The sequence below is a fragment of the Equus asinus genome, chromosome X, assembly GCF_041296235.1.
Source record: "Equus asinus isolate D_3611 breed Donkey chromosome X, EquAss-T2T_v2, whole genome shotgun sequence".
NCBI classification, from domain to species: domain Eukaryota; kingdom Metazoa; phylum Chordata; class Mammalia; order Perissodactyla; family Equidae; genus Equus; species Equus asinus.
The window spans coordinates 57,385,132-57,404,716 of NC_091820.1; the positions used below are offsets into that span (position 1 = coordinate 57,385,132).

General features: G+C 53.4%; 2 protein-coding genes across 11 annotated transcripts in view; one reads left to right on the forward strand and one right to left on the reverse strand.

Annotated features, from left to right (window-relative positions):
* The window catches only part of NHSL2 (NHS like 2), a 233,413-nt gene that overhangs the window by 202,405 nt on the left and 11,423 nt on the right, over positions 1–19,585 (forward strand). For 4 of the 9 annotated variants that reach the window (XM_070502999.1, XM_070503006.1, XM_070503002.1 and 1 more), the window contains 4 exons: positions 12,775–12,902; positions 13,208–13,403; positions 15,499–15,630; positions 16,846–19,173. In XM_070502999.1, coding sequence (XP_070359100.1) covers positions 12,775–12,902; positions 13,208–13,403; positions 15,499–15,630; positions 16,846–19,173 — 2,784 coding nt within the window. Of the gene's footprint in view, positions 1–9,725; positions 9,882–12,774; positions 12,903–13,207; positions 13,404–15,498; positions 15,631–16,845; positions 19,174–19,585 lie in introns of all 9 variants that reach the window. The other 5 variants (XM_070503000.1, XM_044763928.2, XM_070503001.1 and 2 more) reach the window with 3 other exon arrangements.
* Positions 4,884–9,618, reverse strand: RTL5 (retrotransposon Gag like 5). 2 transcript variants are annotated; one of them, XM_014847589.3, is made up of 2 exons: positions 5,949–9,618; positions 4,884–5,467 (listed from the first exon to the last, which is right to left on the reverse strand). In XM_014847589.3, exon 1 carries the CDS (start codon positions 9,251–9,253, stop codon positions 7,556–7,558), a length of 1,698 nt encoding a protein of 565 aa, XP_014703075.1. In that variant the 5' UTR covers positions 9,254–9,618; the 3' UTR covers positions 4,884–5,467; positions 5,949–7,555. The 2 variants fall into 2 exon arrangements, with proteins under 2 accessions (XP_014703075.1, XP_014703074.1); XM_014847588.3 differs by having other exon boundaries at positions 5,923–9,554.

Consider the following 19,585-nt stretch of genomic DNA (forward strand, 5'->3'; position numbering starts at 1 on the left):
GTTAAAGTTCCCATGTCATTTCTTAATGTGCAAAATGGGGAACGAACGATAGCACTACCTCCTTTATAGAGTTGTTGTGATGATTCAATGAGTTAATAAATGTCAAACCCTTAGTGCCCAATAAATAGTAATTCCTAAAAATATTAGCTGTTTTTATTGTTGTTGTTGGTTCGTATCCATTATCTCATTAATATATACTATTATTATCTCCATTTTTAGAAAAAGCAAACTGAGACTTAGAGAGGTGAAATGACCAACCCAAGGGTACACAACAAGGAAGTGACAGAGCCAGGGTTCAAAGCCAGGTCTGTGTGACTCTCAAGCCCAGTGGAGGGCACTCTCCACCATACCACTGAGAGGGAGTGATGGCCCCCCAAAGAGAGGCCATCAGCAGGGTGCTCAGCTGAGGACGAATAACCAGCCGTGCACGTTCCTGCTTTCTCTTCCCCAACTGGTTCCTACTGTCCACGCTTCCAACTTAATGAGCAAGGGGGTGCTCCCAGCACCGCCTGCATACCATCAGCCTTCAGCCAGGTCGTAGGGGGCCAGTCCTCCTCCCAAAGGCTACTGCCAACACAGCCCCCACCTGCAAAGGGGACAAGTGCATGTTCTCACACTGAACAGCAGCCTCGCAGTCACAAACTCATTTGGAGTCATGAACCAGCCTCTGCTCCCAGATGGAACTTGGAACTCAGAACTGAGCCTCAGGGAGTAGTGGGGTCATGGGCAGGGGAGTGAGTGGGGACTCAGAAAGGCAGGAGCTTGTCTGGGGAGTGAAGGCAGTTTTGTGGAGGAAGTGATTTTTGAGCTGAGGAGATTGCCATTTGGAATGGGGCCAGGAGTGCTTGTGAATTTTTAAGGCAGAGGGAATAGGGTGTGCAAAGGCCCAGAGGCATGAAAGGGCCTGGCGTGTAAGGAAAGAAGGAAGTAATTCAGGATGTCTGGGGTGTGGCCTGAATGGAAGAGGGAAGAAGGATGGCAGGGGCAGGTGAGACGCATAGGTAGTTTATGACCAGATAGTGAAGAATGCCAGAATCAGGGCCACAGGTCTTCCAACAGAGGAAGGAGAGCCATTGAAGGGCCTTTGTATAGGAGCAACAGGACCAGATTTGTGTGTTCAAAGGACCAAGCCCACTCCCGCCCCTCCCCTCACCCAGCGTGTGGAAGGTGGATTGGTTAGAAAGGGTGGAGCCTAGAGGCTGGTTAGACCCACAGGGAGGCTACTCCAGGAGTCCAGGGGCCAGATGAGGAGGGACCGAGCGGCAGGGAGAAGTCTGGAACTTCTGGACACTCTCTCCGGCTCATGTCTCCGTAGTAAGGGTGAGGAAGAGGTGGGACGTCAATTGCTGGGAGCACTTGCCCCCCTCAAGTTTGGTTGAGTAGGGGTCCTGTGAGGCAAGGCCTCCTCAGGCCAGAGGACAATCACCATGAATTCACACAGCAGTACTTTCCATTTTAGCCTCTTTCTCATCCTAACAGCCCACAGCAAGAGCAGAATAAAAAGCCCGGGCCCTACTTTCCAGCACCTCCCCCCAGGAGAGTTCTGAGGTGAGGGGCCCCAGCTCTACCCCTCTGTGTGGCAGACAGGAAGGAGAGAGGGGATGCAAGGAGCAGGTCAGAGCCTGCCCTCTGTCAAGGAAATATCCACCCTCCTAAGCTTTCAGAGACCGTTCTTCCAAGTAGGTCCTGCTGTTACCAGGACAACCGAGAACCCTGGGCTTTGTGTTTCTGTGTCTGTTGAGTCCCTGGAGAGAAGTGGCCTGCAGAGCTGTCCCTAGTCTGGCAGAATACAGGAAGAGCTAGCCAGAGATGGAGCCCCCCCTCACTTAGCCCTGCTAATGTGTGTCCTTATCCCCTGGGAGGGGCCAAGGCCCCATGTGAGTCAGTTCTAGTGGTCAAGGGTTAAAGGCTTAGGCTCCCATGGACCTGGTTTCTCAGGGCCAGACTTCTGCACCCGTCCTATACCACGTCTCTCTCAGGAGGGTGCAATCTGAGCTGGCGTCCAGGAGGGGCGAGCTCACACCAGACCGTGGTACACATTGGGGGATCATTGTCCAAATATTTCTTGACCTCTTACCATGCGCTAGTGCGGGGCCTCCGGGCCGGTTCCTGCTCCCCGGAGCTCTCTGGGAAGGCTCAGAATCAAACTGGCTATTAAATGTCACCTGGGCTAGTTAGTCCCCAAGGCTCTTTTCTGCACTGGGCTGGGCTACGCTGGGCAATAGAATTGCTAGGGAGCTTTTCAGAAATAGAAATTCCTGGAGATTTTGATTCTGTCAGTGAGTGTGAGTGGAGGATGGAGGTTAAGAGTTCTGAATGTCAAACTGCTAGAGTTTGCAGTCAAACTCTGCAAATGAAGCAGGTGACCTTGACCTGTCAGTTTCCTCACAGAATGAATGAGGGGAAGATTGGGGCCCCCTTCACAGGCAGCAGTTTTCTCTGCCTTCCTCTAGCTCTTGGGATCAGGGTTTTTATGACTCTCACCATCATTGTCGCCTTCTACTGCCCCCCCCTTTCCTTCCTTCTTCCTTTCTTTTATTCTAATATTTCCTTACTCCTGGCATGCAAAAGGGCTTCCCTGAGGTGCAACCTGGTCACCTTCCATTGAGCAGCCCGGACCCCAGGTGGGGCCTGTCCCTCTCCTGGATGCCACACTCTGTTGCAGCAGCCCAGGAAGGCGTTAGCATTTCTGGCAGCCATGGCAGTCTGCTGATTCATCCTGAGCCCCCATCAACTCATGTTCTCTAAATTTTTTTCACAAGTTCCTGCTAAGCCACATCTTCCCCACTCACGCTTCTGCAGCCAAGTTTTCTGAACCTGATTGCAAACTCTCACATGTGCACCTAGTAAAGGTCATTTCAGCACATCCTTCCAGGTTAGGGAGATTCGGGGGGCTCTTGATTTCATTCTGGAGGGGAATCTCTAGTCCTCCAAGCTTCGTGCCATCTGCAGATGCCCTTAGCAGACTGCCTCTAGGTTTCCATCCAGCGGCCCATTTATTTACTCGCTTCTTTGTTTCTGCATCAAACGAGGGCTGAGATCCTACTGTGTACCCAGCCATGCGCTGGGCCCCAGGGACCCAACAGTGACTAGATGGATGAGGAAGCTGTGGCCTGAGTGGGAATGGGACTCATGCAAGGTCCCAAATCCAGTCAGTGGCAGGGCCAGACTGGGGTCCAGGCCTCTTTTCTCTATACTCACGGGGCTTCCGACTACAGGGTTGGGGCAAGGCTCACCCTATTCTTCTGCCTTCCCCCTACCTGCTCTATGTACCATGACACCATCTGGGCTCACCTACCCCTACCTGAAATGGCATGAGAAACTCCAGGGCTGCCAGAGACCTTATCTGACCCCCTGAAGCAGAACAGGAGCCCCAGTGCTCACTGATGCAGGCCAGGACCCCACAGCCCTGTCTCTCCCAACAAGGGGCAGGCAGCCACACACTCAGGCATACTCATCACCATAAACTGTGCTCTGCTGCTGGCCTGCCTTACTCTGCAGGCCCCTCCCCACAGGGCAGAACTGCAACCTTCCTGGTTCTCCCAGAGCCTCCTGAGATAGCGGACCTGATGTATATACCTGGTTGCTTTGGCAAAGATCCAGAATCCAGTCAGGCTGAGGCTTGAGCTCGTCAGGGGGCTTTCCTGGGAAACAGCATGGTGTATTAGAGTTAAGAAAGTATGGGTCTGAGTTCCCTACAGAACCTAATATCTCCGAGATTCAGGTCCCTCAGCTCTTAAAGGAGACACCATTACCAGCCTCACTGAGTTGTGGGAATGCAGTGAGATGCTATTGGTGAAAGTGTCTGGCACGTGGTCAGAAACACGCTGATATCATCCCTTCCTCCCTTCCCTCTCTCCTTCCTTCTTCCTTCCCTTCCTCCCTCCCTCCCTCCCTCCTTCCTTCCTTCACTCCTTCCCCTAAAGGGGCAAAGCAAATGTGCCTCTGAAACCGGGCTTTGTTTCTCGCTGCACTCCTGCGAGCTGGGGGAAAGTTGGCAGGACAGGGCAGACTCGGGAGGCAGTAGGGCCAGCGGATGGAGGCAGAGAGGGACAAAGTGTCCCTGGAGCTGACTAAGGGGCAGCTGAGGGGCTGTGAAGGAGCCACTTACCAGCTGTAAACCTTTAGCCAGTGCCTTCTCCTCTCTGAGCCTGTTTCCTCATCTGTAAGACGAGGGTGAGATGAAATGAGGATGTGAAATGCCTGGCACAGTGCTTGCACCTAGGAGGGGGCTCCACAAACATTCCCACTCACTGTCCCCGGAAAAAAAAATTCCTAATTCATGGCTGGGAAACTTGAGCAAATCCCAGAACGGGACTCAGTTTCTTCTGACCCCACAGTCTGTGACGAGCAGTGAAATCTTGCCTGGAGGGTCTCTGTGCCCACTGCTCTAGGGATTTGTTTAAAATCGTCACCAGCTAGCTCACTGGTGTCCAACAGCACCACCTAGTGGCCAAAAGTGGAAGGGCCCTCTTACCTCACCTCGCCTTGCCTGCCTCCTCAATCTCGTGTGTGTGTGTGTGTGTGTGTGTGTGTGTCTGTGTGTGTGTGTGTGTCTGTGTGTGTGTGTGTGTTTGGGGGCTGAGAGGGTCGCTGTTGTAGAATAGTAGGGCTGGGCCACTCATACCTTTATATCCCAGTAAGTGGAGCACTAATGCTACTTTTCAAGATGTCTAGTCCCTTCACTTCCCTCCCAACAACTCCTGCCATCCACAAATGTGTAGGACTCTGGGTAGGGCCCTTGAGCCTCACTGGGACTTAGTTTCCTCATCTAAGGATTGCAAGGCTTCAGGTTAGGGCTGATTCAGGCCAGGTGCCTGGGAAGTACCTGATGCCTACTGGGTACCATCTATGCTTGCTCAATAACCCAGAGAGACACAGTCTTTACACACCCTTTATATTTTTATTGAGGAGAAAGCTTTAGCATACAGAACAATTTCCTATCTTCACGACACAGTAATGCAACAAAAACACAATCACAATAATACATTTATTTCAAACGGGTTTCCTCCCGAGTCTCTGGGAATCCTTGGGCTGCCTTCATATCCCTGCATGCATTCCCCCCCCCACCCCCCACCCCTCTCAACCCAAGAAAGTGCCCAAAGCCCATAGTTCCTCTTACAGCTCTTGCGGCTGTTAGATCACAACAAATATCGAAGATCTGGGGAGCGGGGGAGAGGGTCAAAGGGAAGTCCAAGCCCCCCTGCCCAGAGGGCCAGAAACCAGCTCACTGCTCATCTGCTCTTTCCCTGGCTGAGGCTACAAGGGCTCAGGGTGAGAAGCACCATGGGAACAGGCGGGGCCTGTGCCGAGGGGTCCCTGGAGGTGGGGGTGCAAGGCACCTGTCCTTTGCACTTCTCCGGCAGGGACAAGGGCAGCAGGGCCAGCGTGTCGACCTTCAGCAAACAGGGTCCACAGCCTCGAAGAATGGTGGTTCCTCTTCTGGAACTCTCTCCTGAGGAAATAGCTGAAAAACAGACAAAATTTTCTTTACAGGGTTCTTGACTCCTACACTGGTGGGGAGGGGGAAAGCCAGGCAACTCAAATGTCCAACAAATTAGGGGAATGCTTAAATAAGTGATTCAGTATGCATGACTGCATAGGTGGCAGCCATTTTAAAGCCTGCTGATCAACAGCTTGCAGGATGATCTCAGCTTTGAAAAGACGCAGCGACAACACACTAGAAAGAAAGGCAGCAAAGTGTTCCTAGTGCTTGCGTCCGTGTGGTGGGATTCTCACTGTCTGGGGGTTTCTGTCCTTATAGTTTCCTCTATTTTCCAAACTCTCTATAATGACTATGTATTACTTTTCTCTTTGGTGTGTGTCGGGGGGGTGCTTTTTAAAAGGTAGCAACAGGTTATAGGAACCCGGCTCCACTGCTGCCCAGGCTGAGAATGTGTGATAAACAAAAGGGCTTCTCACCTCCCACTGATGAATAGAGACCTCACCAGAAACCAGCCGGGAGGACTGGGTTTCTCTGTGACTCCTCTTCCTCCAGCTTCTTCCTCTTGCCTCCAGGCTCAAAATCCTGAGGCTGGGCTGAGGTTATCTGGCAGACTCCGGTGAAGAACAGAGGTTTAATTCACTGTTTTCTTCCCTCTGGCCATAGACACTTTGGCTGCACTCGGCCAGCTGCCAGCACTGGGCAGGAAGCTCAGTGTCAAGGGCAGTTCAGGTCAGCAGGGGATTTGGCTGGCACTCTGTGGCCAGAGTGACAGTGTGTGTATTTCCATTGCAGAAGCAGTGCATTCTGGACCCACGGCAGGCAGCAGGACTCTTTCTAAGGGTACTTAGGTTGGCACCCAGAAGTCCCAGGAGTTACTAGGAGGCAGTCACCCTCTCAAGCCTCACCCTCTAATCAAAGCCCCCCGCCAGGCCATGGCTTGCCCCCCATGTGAGAGACATGAGGACGTCCAGGCTGCAAGGCTGCAGTGGGTGCAGTCTCTGTAGAGAGAGCTTTCCTCTCTCCTCTCAGAACTAAGGAATCCTTTAAGTCGAAGTTAAAGACCAGGCCCTGGGCCCTCTCTCTCTTTGGTGGTGGGGGAAGGAAAGGCCAATTAGGCCTCCTCTGGAACCCCAAGGATGGCAAGTCTCCTGCAAAGACCTTTGGCTGGGGGCTACAGTCCAAGGGGGAGAAGACCACTCTCCCTAAGGAAAGAGTCACTCCTTACAATGTCAAACTGAGTTATTGCTGCTTCTTTCTCCTCCTCTGCCTCCTCCCCCTGCAACTGCTGACCCTCTGGGCGACATCAAGGAAAGGGGTACAGCCTGTGACCTTGGGCTCTGTTCACCAGGGATGTCCAGGGGGCAGTGTGGTAAGGGGAGATGGCCCCAGATTTGGCGAGCCGGTCCAAGGGCCCTGGTACAGGAGTCTGTGGGAAGGTGAAACCACCTTGCTCCGTCAGTCAAGGACAAATCTCAGCCAAGTTATCCATCGGCTGTGTGGCTTTGCACACTCTCACTGGGCTGGACATGGGGTCCTCTTCGCGACCCTTCTGCTGGAGGTGTGGCTTGAAGCAAGTGCAGGCTTCTAGGCACATTTCTTGATACCATCCTGCTCTCCGCCGATTATATCTAGTAAGTGGTCTCAGCGGCTTTAGGAGTTCATTGTAGCCTGTCCTTTTGCTCACTGGGGCAGATCAGTGAGGCACTGGGTGGCGTCCTGGCAAGCCAGTCAGAGGATAAAACCATAGAACACAGGGTGAATAAACGCAGGAGGGGCAAGGGTTTAAGAACAAGTAGAGGGGAAATGCGAGAGGGCGACCAGTTCATTCATGGGAACAGGCCCAGAAACCTGCTCTCTAGCTCGTGGCAGAGTCCATGCCAAGAGGACAGCAACTGCTGATCCCTCCTTTCCCAGGTGGCTTTGGTCAGGCACGTGTCACTTGCTGGTCATGGCTGCAAGATGGTCTGGAGTTCTACAGGTCTTCTTCAGGTTCTGCAGGTCTGGAACTCCCTTAAGTACTGGTCAGCAAATGGGGCAGGTGTGGCAGCAATAGCAGGGGCAGGGAACGCAGCAGAAGGGTGTGTTCCGGGTGGCCATCTCGCCCAGCACTCACACGCGAATTCGGCCACGCGCAGCCCGGTGCCCCCCCTGTCTCGGAGTGAGGCGGAATAGCACCGGGGGACGTCTTCGAATTTGGCGCTGCCCCAAGCGACCTGCTCGGCGAATCAGTGGTGGTGAACTGTAGAATGGTGAATTGGTACCTGGAAGGCCCTCCAGAAGTGGGACTCGGTTCTGGTTCCTCCGTCTGCTGGGCTGTATTATGGGAGGTGATGCCTCTAGGAAATTTTCATGATAGTAGCCAGAAGTCTGAGATGAAGCATTGGCATAGGTCGGCTCCATCTCCATCAGCTCATCTAGGTCATCGTCTTGGGTCTCATCCTCTGTCTCTTGCTCCTGTTCTGGCTCCCGCTCTGGTTCCTGGCCCCCATCCTCATCATCTTCTTCCTCATCTTTATTCTTATCTTCTTCCTCATTCTTCTTCCTCATCTCCTCCTCTTCCTCCACCTCCACGTCCACCTGCTCCTCCCCCTCCACGTCCACCTCCTCCTCCTCCTGTTTTTGTTTCATCTCCTTCTCCTTCTTCCTCATCTCGTCCTCCTTCTTCCTCCTCTCCTCCTCCTCCTTCTCCCTCATCTCTTGCTGAATAGCTCTCACACGCCTCCGCTGGTCCTTGTCGTAAAGCCTGCGCCTGCGTGCCTCTTCATCTTCATCCCCACTGTAGTAGTCTTCTTCACTTTCATCGATGTTAGAGTCTGCAGCAAAAGGGAAGAAGATATTGCGAACCCCAGGGAGCGGGACTGGCTTGGGGACACGCACTTTTCTTTCTATCTCCACACATTCGAGAATCAGCTCATCCAGGTCGGCCATTTCGGTTGACCATAAGAGCTCCTTGCGGAAGAATTCTGACAGGCCCTTGAGGAATTGGTTTTGAAGGCGGCAGTCATCCCAAGACAAGAATTGGGCCAGGAACTGAAAGGCATCTGCATAGCTGCCGAGGGTACAGTCTCCCTGCTTGAGCTTGCGAATGGCCTTTTTAGCCACACTTGGGGGGATGGGGCCACGGAATTCCTTACGGATTTCATCCAGGAAGCGCGGGAAGTTGGCATGCAGGGGGCTTCCCTCCTGGGTGACTGAGATGGCCCAGTCCTTGGCTTCACCAGTGAAAAAGGAGATCAGAAAGGCCACTCGCTCAGCGCCCCCGGGGAAATGATCCTCATGGTCGGCTATGAAGGTCTCTAGCTGCATGAGGAACTCAGCCAGGTAGACTGGGTCTCCTGAAAAGGGCTCTATCTCAGGCCGCTCCAGCGGCGGCAGAGGAGGCTGCGAGGGCAGCTCCTTCGATGGGGGCGGAGGCAGCGGAGGCGGGGGCGGGATGGGCAGCGGAGGAGGGTCGGCCGGCCCGTCCGAGGTGCCGCAGTCCTGGATCACGCTAATCAACAGTTCGTCCGGGGCATACTCGGGCTCCGCGCGTGGGGGAGGCCAGCACAGGAAGGGCAGCTCGCCCTCGGGAACGGCGTCGATCTCACTGAGCGGGAACTCAAAGTTCTCCTCGGCAAGGACGGGCACCACGGGCACTGGCCAGCGGATGTAGCTCGAGACATTGCCCCGCAAGGAATTAACCTCGGCCAGGGCTCTTCCGAGCTGAAGACCCAAATTGGCATTCTCCCCGCGAAGGGCATTTAATTCTTCTCGCAGGGCCACGTTCGCCATGCGGAGGCTATTGAGATTTCCCGCCGCCTCGGACATCTGGGCTGGCTCGGGCCCTGGGGCTGCCGGCGAGGGCGCGAGAGGGCTGCTGGGGGCCGCGAGAACAGGCCGAAATGCGGCGGCGGCGGCGGCGCGCGGGAGGGGAGCGAAGTGCGGCGGCGGGCGCGGGAGAGGCCGAGCCACACCCACCGGGGCAGAGGGCCTGGCGGCTCGGCCCGGGGCGCGTTACCTCGTCCCGGGGATGGAGAGGCGGGCGGAGGCCGCGGGCGGCGAGGCGGCGGCCGGAGGCTGGCGGCGGGGAGGGAGAGGCGGCAGCGACTGCGGCAGGATCTGTCGAGGAAAATCTTGCGGCGAGCGCCTCCCCGCCTTTTAAGCGCAGCCTCGCGCCGCCCCCCACCCCCGGCGGGGCGGGTCTTCGGGCTCCGCGGGCGCCCACTGGCCGCCGCGCGCCGCTCCCCCCGCTCCCCGGGCTCCCCGGGCTGTGCCTCTCACTGACTCTCTCCTTCCCTAGCTGCAGCTAACTCGGGTCGGGAAAATGCGACAGCGACTGCCCACTCGAGGTCGTCATGGCGACAGCCAGTGAACGTGTTCCTCTCCTCGGGCAGGCCCCCGAGTGTAGAGGAGCTGCTTCGCGAGGCGCAGCTCAATCTCCAGAGCCTGTTGCAAGGTACTGAGAGGGAGGGGGGCTGCGGCCGGAGCCCACAGGCGAGATGCGCAGCGGCTGGAGGGAGGCAGAGAAGCAGGAGGACAGGGAGCAACGAGAGAAAAAGAGAGAACAGTTTAAAACCTAGTGAAAAACAAAACACACGTTTTCCATCTTTCGCCTGCCAGACGAATGATTCGAAAAGGCTCTGTTTCTACCTATTTACCTAGGCTGTTGACCTCCCCTCCCGACTTTGCTCAGTTCAGCAGTCCATGGGGAAAAGGGGACAGAGGCTGAGGCAGGATCAAGCCGTCTACAAAGAGAGCTGGATGATAGACTCCCACAGTGTGGGCCCACATGCCCTCCAGACCTTCTCTTGCCACATCACCCACGCCTTTGGATTCCTGGCACCTAAAGACAAAGGTCTCCCACTCTGGGCTTCACTCGTTCTGCTCTTACAAGAACCTTGTCCACATGCCTCCTGGGGGGCTTCTGCCTCACCAAAGGAAGCCTCACTACCCAGCACCCGGAGCTCACCTCATCCCCAATCCCCAGCCCTGTGTCTGTGGAGTATACTGATGATGAGCACGTTGTACACAAAGCTGGGTCCACATGACCCAGAGAAGCAGCCCAGTCACAGTGCCTGAGCAGTCAGACTGCACGCACCGGGCCAAGTGAGAAAACCCAGACTTTGAAATCAGACAGAGCTCGAGTCTAATTCGAATCCCACATCTAAATAGCTGTGTGACATTATGCAGATTACCAAACCTCTCTGAGCTTCAGATTAATCAGTCATCTTTAAAACGGGGATTCCAATTCCCCACATGGCAGTTTTGTGAGAAGTAAAAATAGAGTGTATGTAAACCACTTAGCAAGAGTACCTTGCAGCTAGAGAGACCCTGATAAGATGTAACATCAACTCCCAGTACATGTCCTTTGGAACCTGGGCTGAGCTAGGCACGATATTAAAGTTAATATGAAAGAAAAAAACAGCGTGGTCCCTGAATGAAATCCATACATACAATACGAAAAACCTACACAATGGCCAGAGGGATTTATCCAATGTAAGTGGCAAAAAGATGAAAACTCAGTGCTATGAGAGAGACTACTAGGGTGCTGCAAATATCTGGATGGAGGTCACCAGGGGCACACACGTGTCAAAATTCACTGAACTGCACATGTAAATTTGTTCACTTTACTGTAGGTAAGTTATATAGTATCTCCATAGAATAATTCAAATAAAACCTCAGTGCTAGTCACAAGCTCCGTACACGCACCAGGCACTCACTGTCCCATTCGGGCCTCTCTTCCAAGCCTGGAAGCCCTTCCTCCCTCTTCCCCACTCCAATCCTTACACTTTCTTCAAAGTTCTATTCTTGCTGCAGCCAAAGCCCTTTAACACGAGTTCTGCATTTTGCATCATCCCCTCCATAAGCACTCAGACGAGGCACGTTGCACCGTCCAGTTCAAGAGGACCTGAATAGTTCTGAACTGCTTTCCTTTCATTTGTTTACTCATTTACTCATTCACCTACTAGCCCTGGGTCTATATTTTGTCCACCTAATCAGACTGAGCTTCTCAATGTAAAGAATCACATCTCTTACTACCCTTGGGTTTCCAGAAGCACCTGGCACAGGGCTGGATCCCCAAGAGGTGCTCAGCAGACATTTGTTGAGTGGATGTTCAATGTGAAAAGAGGTCTTATCAGCTCTCGTTTATCCATACCGATAAAGGCTGACTCTTCTGGAGAATAGGAAACCACAGATGCGCCACTCAACTGGACTACAGCCATAACCCCCCCTCCCTGCCAGGGCAGTGGTGACCTTAGAGAAGCAAGATTCCAAGGGACACCACGAGCTTTGTGCTGAGATAAGAGAGGAGCTACCATGCAGAAAAAGAGAGTCAGCAGCTCTGTGTCGCCACCAGGGGCAGAATCAGGACTGGTGGGTGGAAGCCTAGAGGGAGGTAGATTTCACCTCAAGATAAGGAAGAATTTCCTGACATGCCTGACAGCCCCAACTGTCTCTGGATGGAATGAGCTGCCTTGGGAGGAAGGCTGCCTCCCTTCTCTGAGCTGTGTGTGGAGGCAGAAGAAGAACCTGGAAGGCCTGCTGGGGAGGAAGTCTGAGCCCAGAGTGGGGCGTTGGACCAGAGAACATTTGCGACCCCTCCTGATTCCAAGTTTCTGTGATTCTTAAAGTCTTCATTCAAATGTGCATAGAGCCCTGCCTGTTGATTCTTTCCTTTCACTTCCTTCATTTACTCATCGAATTCATCACTTAAATGAAACCCGCTCAAATCTATGCATCCTTCTTATTCCCTGAGGATGGCCTTGAACTTCTCCTTCCTTCTATGCCACTACCTCTGCCTTCCCTCTCCTTCACCTTAGCCCCCCTGGACCTGACACCACCCACAGTGGGACTAAGGTGCCAGGAACCAGGCCCTCGGAGGCTCAAGTAAGAGTTCTTAACATCCAAGGAGCACTCCACACTGGACTTCCCGATGCGGACGTCTTCGAGCTTCACACAGGTCCTTTCCTTGGTAGGGCTGCACAAAACCTGAAGAGCTGCAGGGCTTCCAAGAGAGGACCTTGTAGCATAAAGTAGCAAAAGGTGTCTGCATCCTGAGTGTCTTCTCTGAGTTGAGCACTTAAGGTGGGGACCATTGAGACAAGGGCTTGGTCCCAGAACCAGCACAATGCAAATTTATCGACTCTCTTTTCTCTTCGTCCTTCATAGTCCCAGGAATTAAGCATTTTTTCATTTCTGAATCCAGAGGCTCAGACACCAGGAATATCCTAAAGAAACAGTGCAAGTCAGGCCTGGCAGCTAGAGCAGGAGCCCGTCTCATGGTCCTTCCCCAGCCCAGCTCTTGGCCGTGGCCCCCTAGAGTGTGTACCCACTGTGCTATTTTTCAGAAGAATATGAGGAACAGTACTCGGAGGCCAGACTTCTGGGGCAGACCTTCCGCTCTGCTGACGAGGCCACTGAGCCCACCCCCAGCCCAAGGCCCCAGTCTGCCAGGCGTCTGGAGTTTGTATTGATGGTGAGTTGCCTCTCCCCCCACCTGAGAGAGCCAGCACGCAGAGCTCACCCTGCACCCATTGACAGGCGACCTTGAGTTGTTTACATTACCCATTGGAAGCTGTTGCTCACCTCTGCTCACCAGCAGAGCTACCTGAGGCCTGGCCGAGATGGGCCCTGCACAGCAGGTGTCCAGCCTAGCAGCCTGTCCACGCTTTCCTGCCTCCCAGACAAAGCCTCTGACCACCCTGCCTAGACAGCCGTCTTGTGGGCACCACTCATCCCCAGTTGGAAGCACACCTTTCCCATCACCTTCTTTCCCAACAGCCTACAAAACGGCAGCTGAGCGAGGATGAGACTACCACCCAGGGTGTGAGGGCCCCTGAGGCCTCCCTGAGCCTGTCTACCACAGCCGACAAGCAAGCTGCCTGGAATAGCCCCTTCCCTCTGCCCATCCTAGAGGAGAAGCGGTGGCTTCAGCCCTGCTCCACGCACTCTGACATTGTGCCCATCAACATCTCTGGTAGAGTTGCTTAGCCCCACCTCTGTTCGCTTCCCTCCATGCCGACTACAGACCATTCTGTCCAAATGCACTGGGTGCTGGGGGAGGGAGCGAGACTTTCTTTGCTGCTGGCTCACCCTGCACTGTCAAGGTCATGGCTGTCACCAGGGAATGGAGGCATGCAGAAGAGGGGCCTCTGGTTGCTCTTTCTTCACTCTCTTCTGGCACTGCCATGGCTAACTGAGACCATTTGATAGCAAACAAAATTTTCTTAACAGAAAACTCTAAAACTTGATGAACTTGTGTGCTCTTTGGAGCATCTATGAAAACTGAAAGTTTGTGAGTTATGTTTGCTTTGGAGAAAGAAAGCTTCTTGTGCCACAAGCCAGGTTTGGAATACACAGATAGGAGTCAGAGCGGAAGTGTGGTGTTCAGCTGGTGGAAAAAGCGAGGATCATACCCAGGGCACAGACCGAGGGCCTTGTGGCACTTAAGGGAGACACTCAGTCTTCCAGTGAGGTGGGACTCCTCAATGTGTGTGGCAAGTGTTTAAAAAGGGAAGCAATAAGGGCAGGCCTGGTGGCATAGTGGTTAAGTTCGTGCACTCCGCTTTGGCAGCCTGGGGTTCGTGGGTGTGGATCCCAGGCGTGGACCTACACACTGCTCATCAAGCCATGCTATGGCAGCGTCCCACATACAAAATAGAGGAAGATTGGCACAGATGTCAGCTCAGGGCCAATCTTCCTCACCAAAAAATCCAGAGAGAGAGAGAGAGAGAAGGGAGGTAATAGAAAGGGACCAAGGCAAGAAAGACCAAAGGGGGACCCAATACTACCTTGAAAGTGGGGAAAATGAGGTATGCAGCTCAGCTGGCTGTGACTTTGGGGTCATGTGGCACCCTATACCATGCCTGTTATTAATTCATGCTCCACACTCCACCGGCTGTAAGGGGAAGAGGAGGAGGGTCAGTCATTTCAGAAGGAGATAGGGGCAGCAACCTAATGAAATCGAGACCTCGTAACCCAAAGGGACCAGAGGCACCCTGTGAGCCGGCCCCAGCCCACAGAACACTGGAAAAAGTTGATGAAGATGATGAGGACAGCTCTGGCCACGTGTGGTGATGCTCCCTGGATATGGGGTCATCCAGCACCCCTGGCGTCATCTCTGGAAATCAGAGGCAGAAAATAGAGCTCAGAGCCTAGGGAGATGTACCAGGAGGAGTGAGGGCTGAGAGGAGAGACTCACAAAGTGATGGTGGGCGCTTTGTTTCTAAACTTCTATCTTACTCTCAATAAGGCTGGCCCTGAGTTTTGCCCACAGAGCCACGTTCGGGGGAGGGGAAGCGGGTACATATGTAGCCTTGGGGCTGAGAGGGGAGGGTTTGGTTAGCCATCTGCTGAATGAGAGGTGGTGGGTGGAGCAGCATACCTCACCCCACCACATCACCCTGCCCCAGCAACTCCACAGGAGAAAAACTGGCCCAGTGCTTTAAGAAAAGTAGATAGCAATCTCCAGGCAGGAGCACACTTTGATTAAATGTGGTCAGGTGGCTGAAGCACAGACTATCAGGCTGCTTCCTGGATGGTGGGGGGCAGAGGGCCGCTTCTTGGAGACACTGTCCTCACCGGCCCATATAAAGGCTTTCTCTGAGAAAAGGTTACAATCAGGCAACAACTAGTCTAACCGTCTCTCTACACCAGTGGTTCTCACCCCAGGCTGTACATGTGAATAATCAATCACCTGGGGAGTTGGAGAAAAAGGTTTTTGCCCTGGCCCTACTCCCAGAGAGTTAAATGTTCTGGGGTGGGGTCTAGGTATTGGAGTTTCCAAAGCCACCCGGTTTATTTCGATAAGGAGCCAGGGTTGAAGACCATGGCTCTCAGCCGCCTAAGACTCACAGGTGACCCTGAGTGTGGCCTATGAAAGCCAGCATGTGTGTCTTGGGGCTGCGGGTGCCTGGGGCCAAGTTGGGAGGGATGGGGAAGAAGGACCTCCTGCCTGAATGCTATTCATGCTCATGCTACTGCCATCATCCCTTCTCTCCACCTCAGGCCAATTTCCACTGTACTGTAAACAGAAACCAGGATGTACCCAAGTGTCTTTATTTTGGCTACAGGGCAGCAGTTTGATAAACATGCAAGTTTGCGACACTCGTTGTTTAACACAGAGACAGCCGTGAACCCCAAGTCCACCCTGAGGCGGAGGCGGACCATTATTGGATTCTCTAACTTTTCCCAGCGAGACCCAGGTGACCCCCCCCAGCAGATCCCCCAGACCTTTCCCCTTGCTCGCTCCCACCCGTCCCGCCACCCGGGTGGTATTGCAGTGATGGGGAACAGGAATAATTCACAGGGGGAGGGCTGTGGACATCGTGAAAAAGCCAATCTGGTAATTAAGGGTAACCGAGGGCCTTTTGTCAGGGGTAGCAACCAAATATGCAGAGCAGGCCTCCCAGGCTAGTAAATTCATTATGTTATTGTTTCCCATTATAAATAGAGTATAACCACATATGTCAAATTTAGGCAAATAGACAAAGGAGGGAATCATCACTAAAAGCACCATCTTAACAGAGCCATTGCTGCCATTAAGTGAGTGCTGGCCACAGAGCACAGACCAGAGAGACGTGGCTGTGAATCCTGGCCTCTCCACTTCCTAACTGGGAGGCCTTGGCCAAGTTACGTAACCTCTCTGAGCCTCAGCCTCTTCATCTGTGAATTGGGGATAATGATACCAACCCGGTGATGTTGTCGTGAGGATTAGAGTCATTGTATGTAATTTGCCTACCATATGCCTAGTACAGAGCAGGCGTTCAAGAAGTGGTGGCTGCTATTATAAATCACCATCGTAGTAGCAGTAATAATAATCATAATAATGATATCACAGTAATAATTATTGTGTAGATGAGAAGGTCTTTGGGGATTTTGAACATCTGAATGGTTTCCCCACATCTGTAGGTTATCCTAAGTCTCTCCTGCCACAAAGGTAAAAAGTGACAGGTGCCAAAAACACAACCAGACTCGGAGCTTTCCAGCTGTGGCATTCTCCAGATGCATTGTTGGAGCTGAAAGTCACACAGTGCTGTCCTTTATCAGTTTGAAAGCCTCTGCTCTCATCTCAGGAGAGGTGAACGCTGAGGTCTGTAATGGTTTCATGAGCCTGAGGTGAAAGCACAGGAAGAACCCAAGGTAGTCCCACCTGCCACTTCAGCTCTAAAAGGAATAATCCAAGCTGGAAAGGCTTTGGCAGTCATCTGGACAAGTCAAGGGCACCCTGTGACTCACTGTGTAGTGATGGGCAAGGACCCAACTTCCCCAGCATCCTCATCTATGGAGAGGAAGAACCAAGGAATTCTGACCAAGCTGTTGGCAAATGCTTCTTGGCATAAATTTGCTGTTCCCATCTTGACACAGATGCTGAGGGATCCCTGGCTGCACCACTAACATTCTGTGTTTACCTCCTCCAGGTCACAGCAACAGCCCAGCAGGCAGTGTGGCCCACTCTACCACCTCAGACATCAGGCCCAGTCATTCAGCTCCAGAAGGTGTTCATGGAAGAGTTGCAGTTGGTCAGGAAGCTCAGTTCTCAAATCTCACCTCGCCAGTACTGAGAAATCCTTCTAGCGACCCAGAAGAACTTCTCCAGGCACGTGGTGGCACAAACCCTCCTGGCATGGAGAGCATGGGAATGGTGTACAGCGTCCCCAGTTCTTGCAATGGACCAACAGAATCCACATTCTCCACTTCCTGGAAGGGAGATGCTTTTACCTACATGACTCCAAGTGCCACTAGTCAGAGCAATCAAGTCAATGAAAATGGAAAAAATCCTTCCTCTGGGAATTCTTGGGTCTCTATGCACACACTGCCACCTCTGGTTCCTAAGGAGGCTGCTACCCTCTTTGTTACTCGTGATAACCCAGCAGGATGCAGTGGGTCAGCTGGCTACTCTGAGCACCCTACTCAACGAAGGCAAGTGTTGGAACGACCCTCCAAGATTGGCCTTCTGACTGGTGGTACCTCGAGGCTGGAGACAGGCCCAGGTGGGGCCAGCAGGTTCCGGGAGCGGTCACTGTCTGTGCCCACAGACTCAGGCACCACAGATGTGGACTATGACGAGGAACAGAAGGCCAGTGAAGCCTGTGCACTGCCTTATGCCAGTACAAGCTCTGAGGGCAGTAACAGTGCTGACAACATTGCCTCCCTTAGTGCCCAACAGGAGGCCCAGCATAGAAGGCAGAGGTCCAAGAGTATCTCACTCAAGAAGGCCAAAAAGAAGCCTTCCCCACCAACACGTAGTGTCTCGCTGGTCAAAGATGAGCCAGTCCTCTTGCCAGAATGTGGATCAGCACTACCCAAGGACCAGAGGCCCAGAAGCCTTTGCCTCTCCTTGGAACGCCAAGGACATCACTCATCCCACCTGGATGCTCAGGGTCATCCAGCTGTGCCAACCTTCAAAGATCCAGAAGGTACACAATTCTCCCACCACTGGTATCTTACTGACTGGAAGTCCGGTGACACCTACCAATCTTTGTCCAGCTCCAGCACTGCCACTGGCACCACAGTCATTGAGTGCACCCAAGTTCAGGGCAGCTCAGAGTCTCTTGCCTCCCCTTCCACCTCCAGAGCCACTACGCCTTCTCAACTCTCCATCGAGGTGGAGGCCAGGGAAGTATCTTCCCCAGGAAGGCCCACTGGGCTGATGTCACCCTCCAGTGGATACTCCAGCCAATCAGAGACACCAACACCCACTGTCTCCATGTCCTTGACCCTGGGCCACTTGCCCCCTTCAAGCGGCAGTGTCCGAGTGCGTCCAGTGGTACCTGAGAGGAAGTCATCGCTACCCCCGACATCGCCAATGGAGAAAATTTCCAAGTCACGGCTATCATTTGACCTACCATTGACCTCTTCAACCAACCTCGATCTGTCTGGGATGAGTATCTCCATCCGAAACAAAACCAAGGTGAGCCGGCATCACTCAGACACAAATTTTGGGGCCAAGCTGGTCCAGAAAACTAGCCCCAACCAGCCAATCATGCCCATGGTTACTCAGTCTGACCTACGTTCTGTTCGCCTGAGGTCAGTCAGCAAATCTGAGCCAGAAGATGACATCGAGAGCCCTGACTATGCTGAGGAATCAGGAGCAGAAGTCTTCACCTTGCCAGAAAGAAAGATGAAACCTCCCATAGCTGAGAAGCCCCCACTGGCTCGAAGGCCTCCAAGCTTGGTCCACAAGCCACCATCTGTCCCTGAGGAGTACTCACTAACTTCGCCTGCCTTGGCTATGACCCCCAAGAGCTCAGTTCAACACATGAGGCCACTCCCTCAAGACATCTACACAGTGGTGCGGAAACCAAAGTCCTCCAGCTTCCCTGAGGGCAGAAGCCCAGGGGAGTCCACAGCACCCTCATCTCTTGTTTTCACACCTTTTGCCAGTTCCTCTGGTGCTTTCTTCTCAGGAACACAGCAGTCTCCCCAGGGAAGTATGGAGGATGAGGGCCCCAAGGTGAGAGCCCTGCCTGAAAGAATTAGCCTCCAGAGCCAGGAAGAAGCTGAGAAAAAGAAAGGCAAGATTCCACCTCCTGTACCAAAAAAGCCCAGCGTGCTGTACCTGCCTCTCACCTCCCCCACAGCTCAAATGGAGGCCTATGTGGGCGAACCAAGACTGCCTCTCAGCCCCATCATCACCCTGGAAGAAGATGCCAAGTGTCCCCCCACTGGAGACCATTTGCAATCACCTAATACAAGGCCAACTTCAACGCCACAGGCTGACGGTGAAAGGGAGGCAAGCCCTCTGGGTTAGTAAACTATCTGCTGGCTTTTCCCTTCAATCCCAGGAGAGATGGGAGTGAGGATGGAGTGCCAGAGACAGAAGCAAATACCCTCGAGTAATGATCCTGATCCCAGGATGACCAAGTCAGTGGGGGGCACCTCTTGAGGGCCTGGGTTACTCTAAATAGGCCTCGCCGTCCTTGGGATCAGGACTGACCAGTTTGGCCCAGTCTACCCTGGAACCCCCAGTGCTGAGATAATAAAATCAAACTATGTCTTAGCACCCTAGGACCTTAGGAACCCATCCACCTGGTCAGGCGTGCATCCCTTGCCCTGGGGACTCTCTCTCCGCCTCACTGTATGTAGAGTATTTCTCACCAGCTGTGCTGAATACAGTTTCACGCACAGGACTCAGTACCCTCCCAGACTGAGTTCACG

Bases quoted from the DNA above. Each gene is read 5' to 3' on its own strand.
- RTL5 (XM_014847589.3), bottom strand. From the start codon at position 9,253: ATGTCCGAGGCGGCGGGAAATCTCAATAGCCTCCGCATGGCGAACGTG.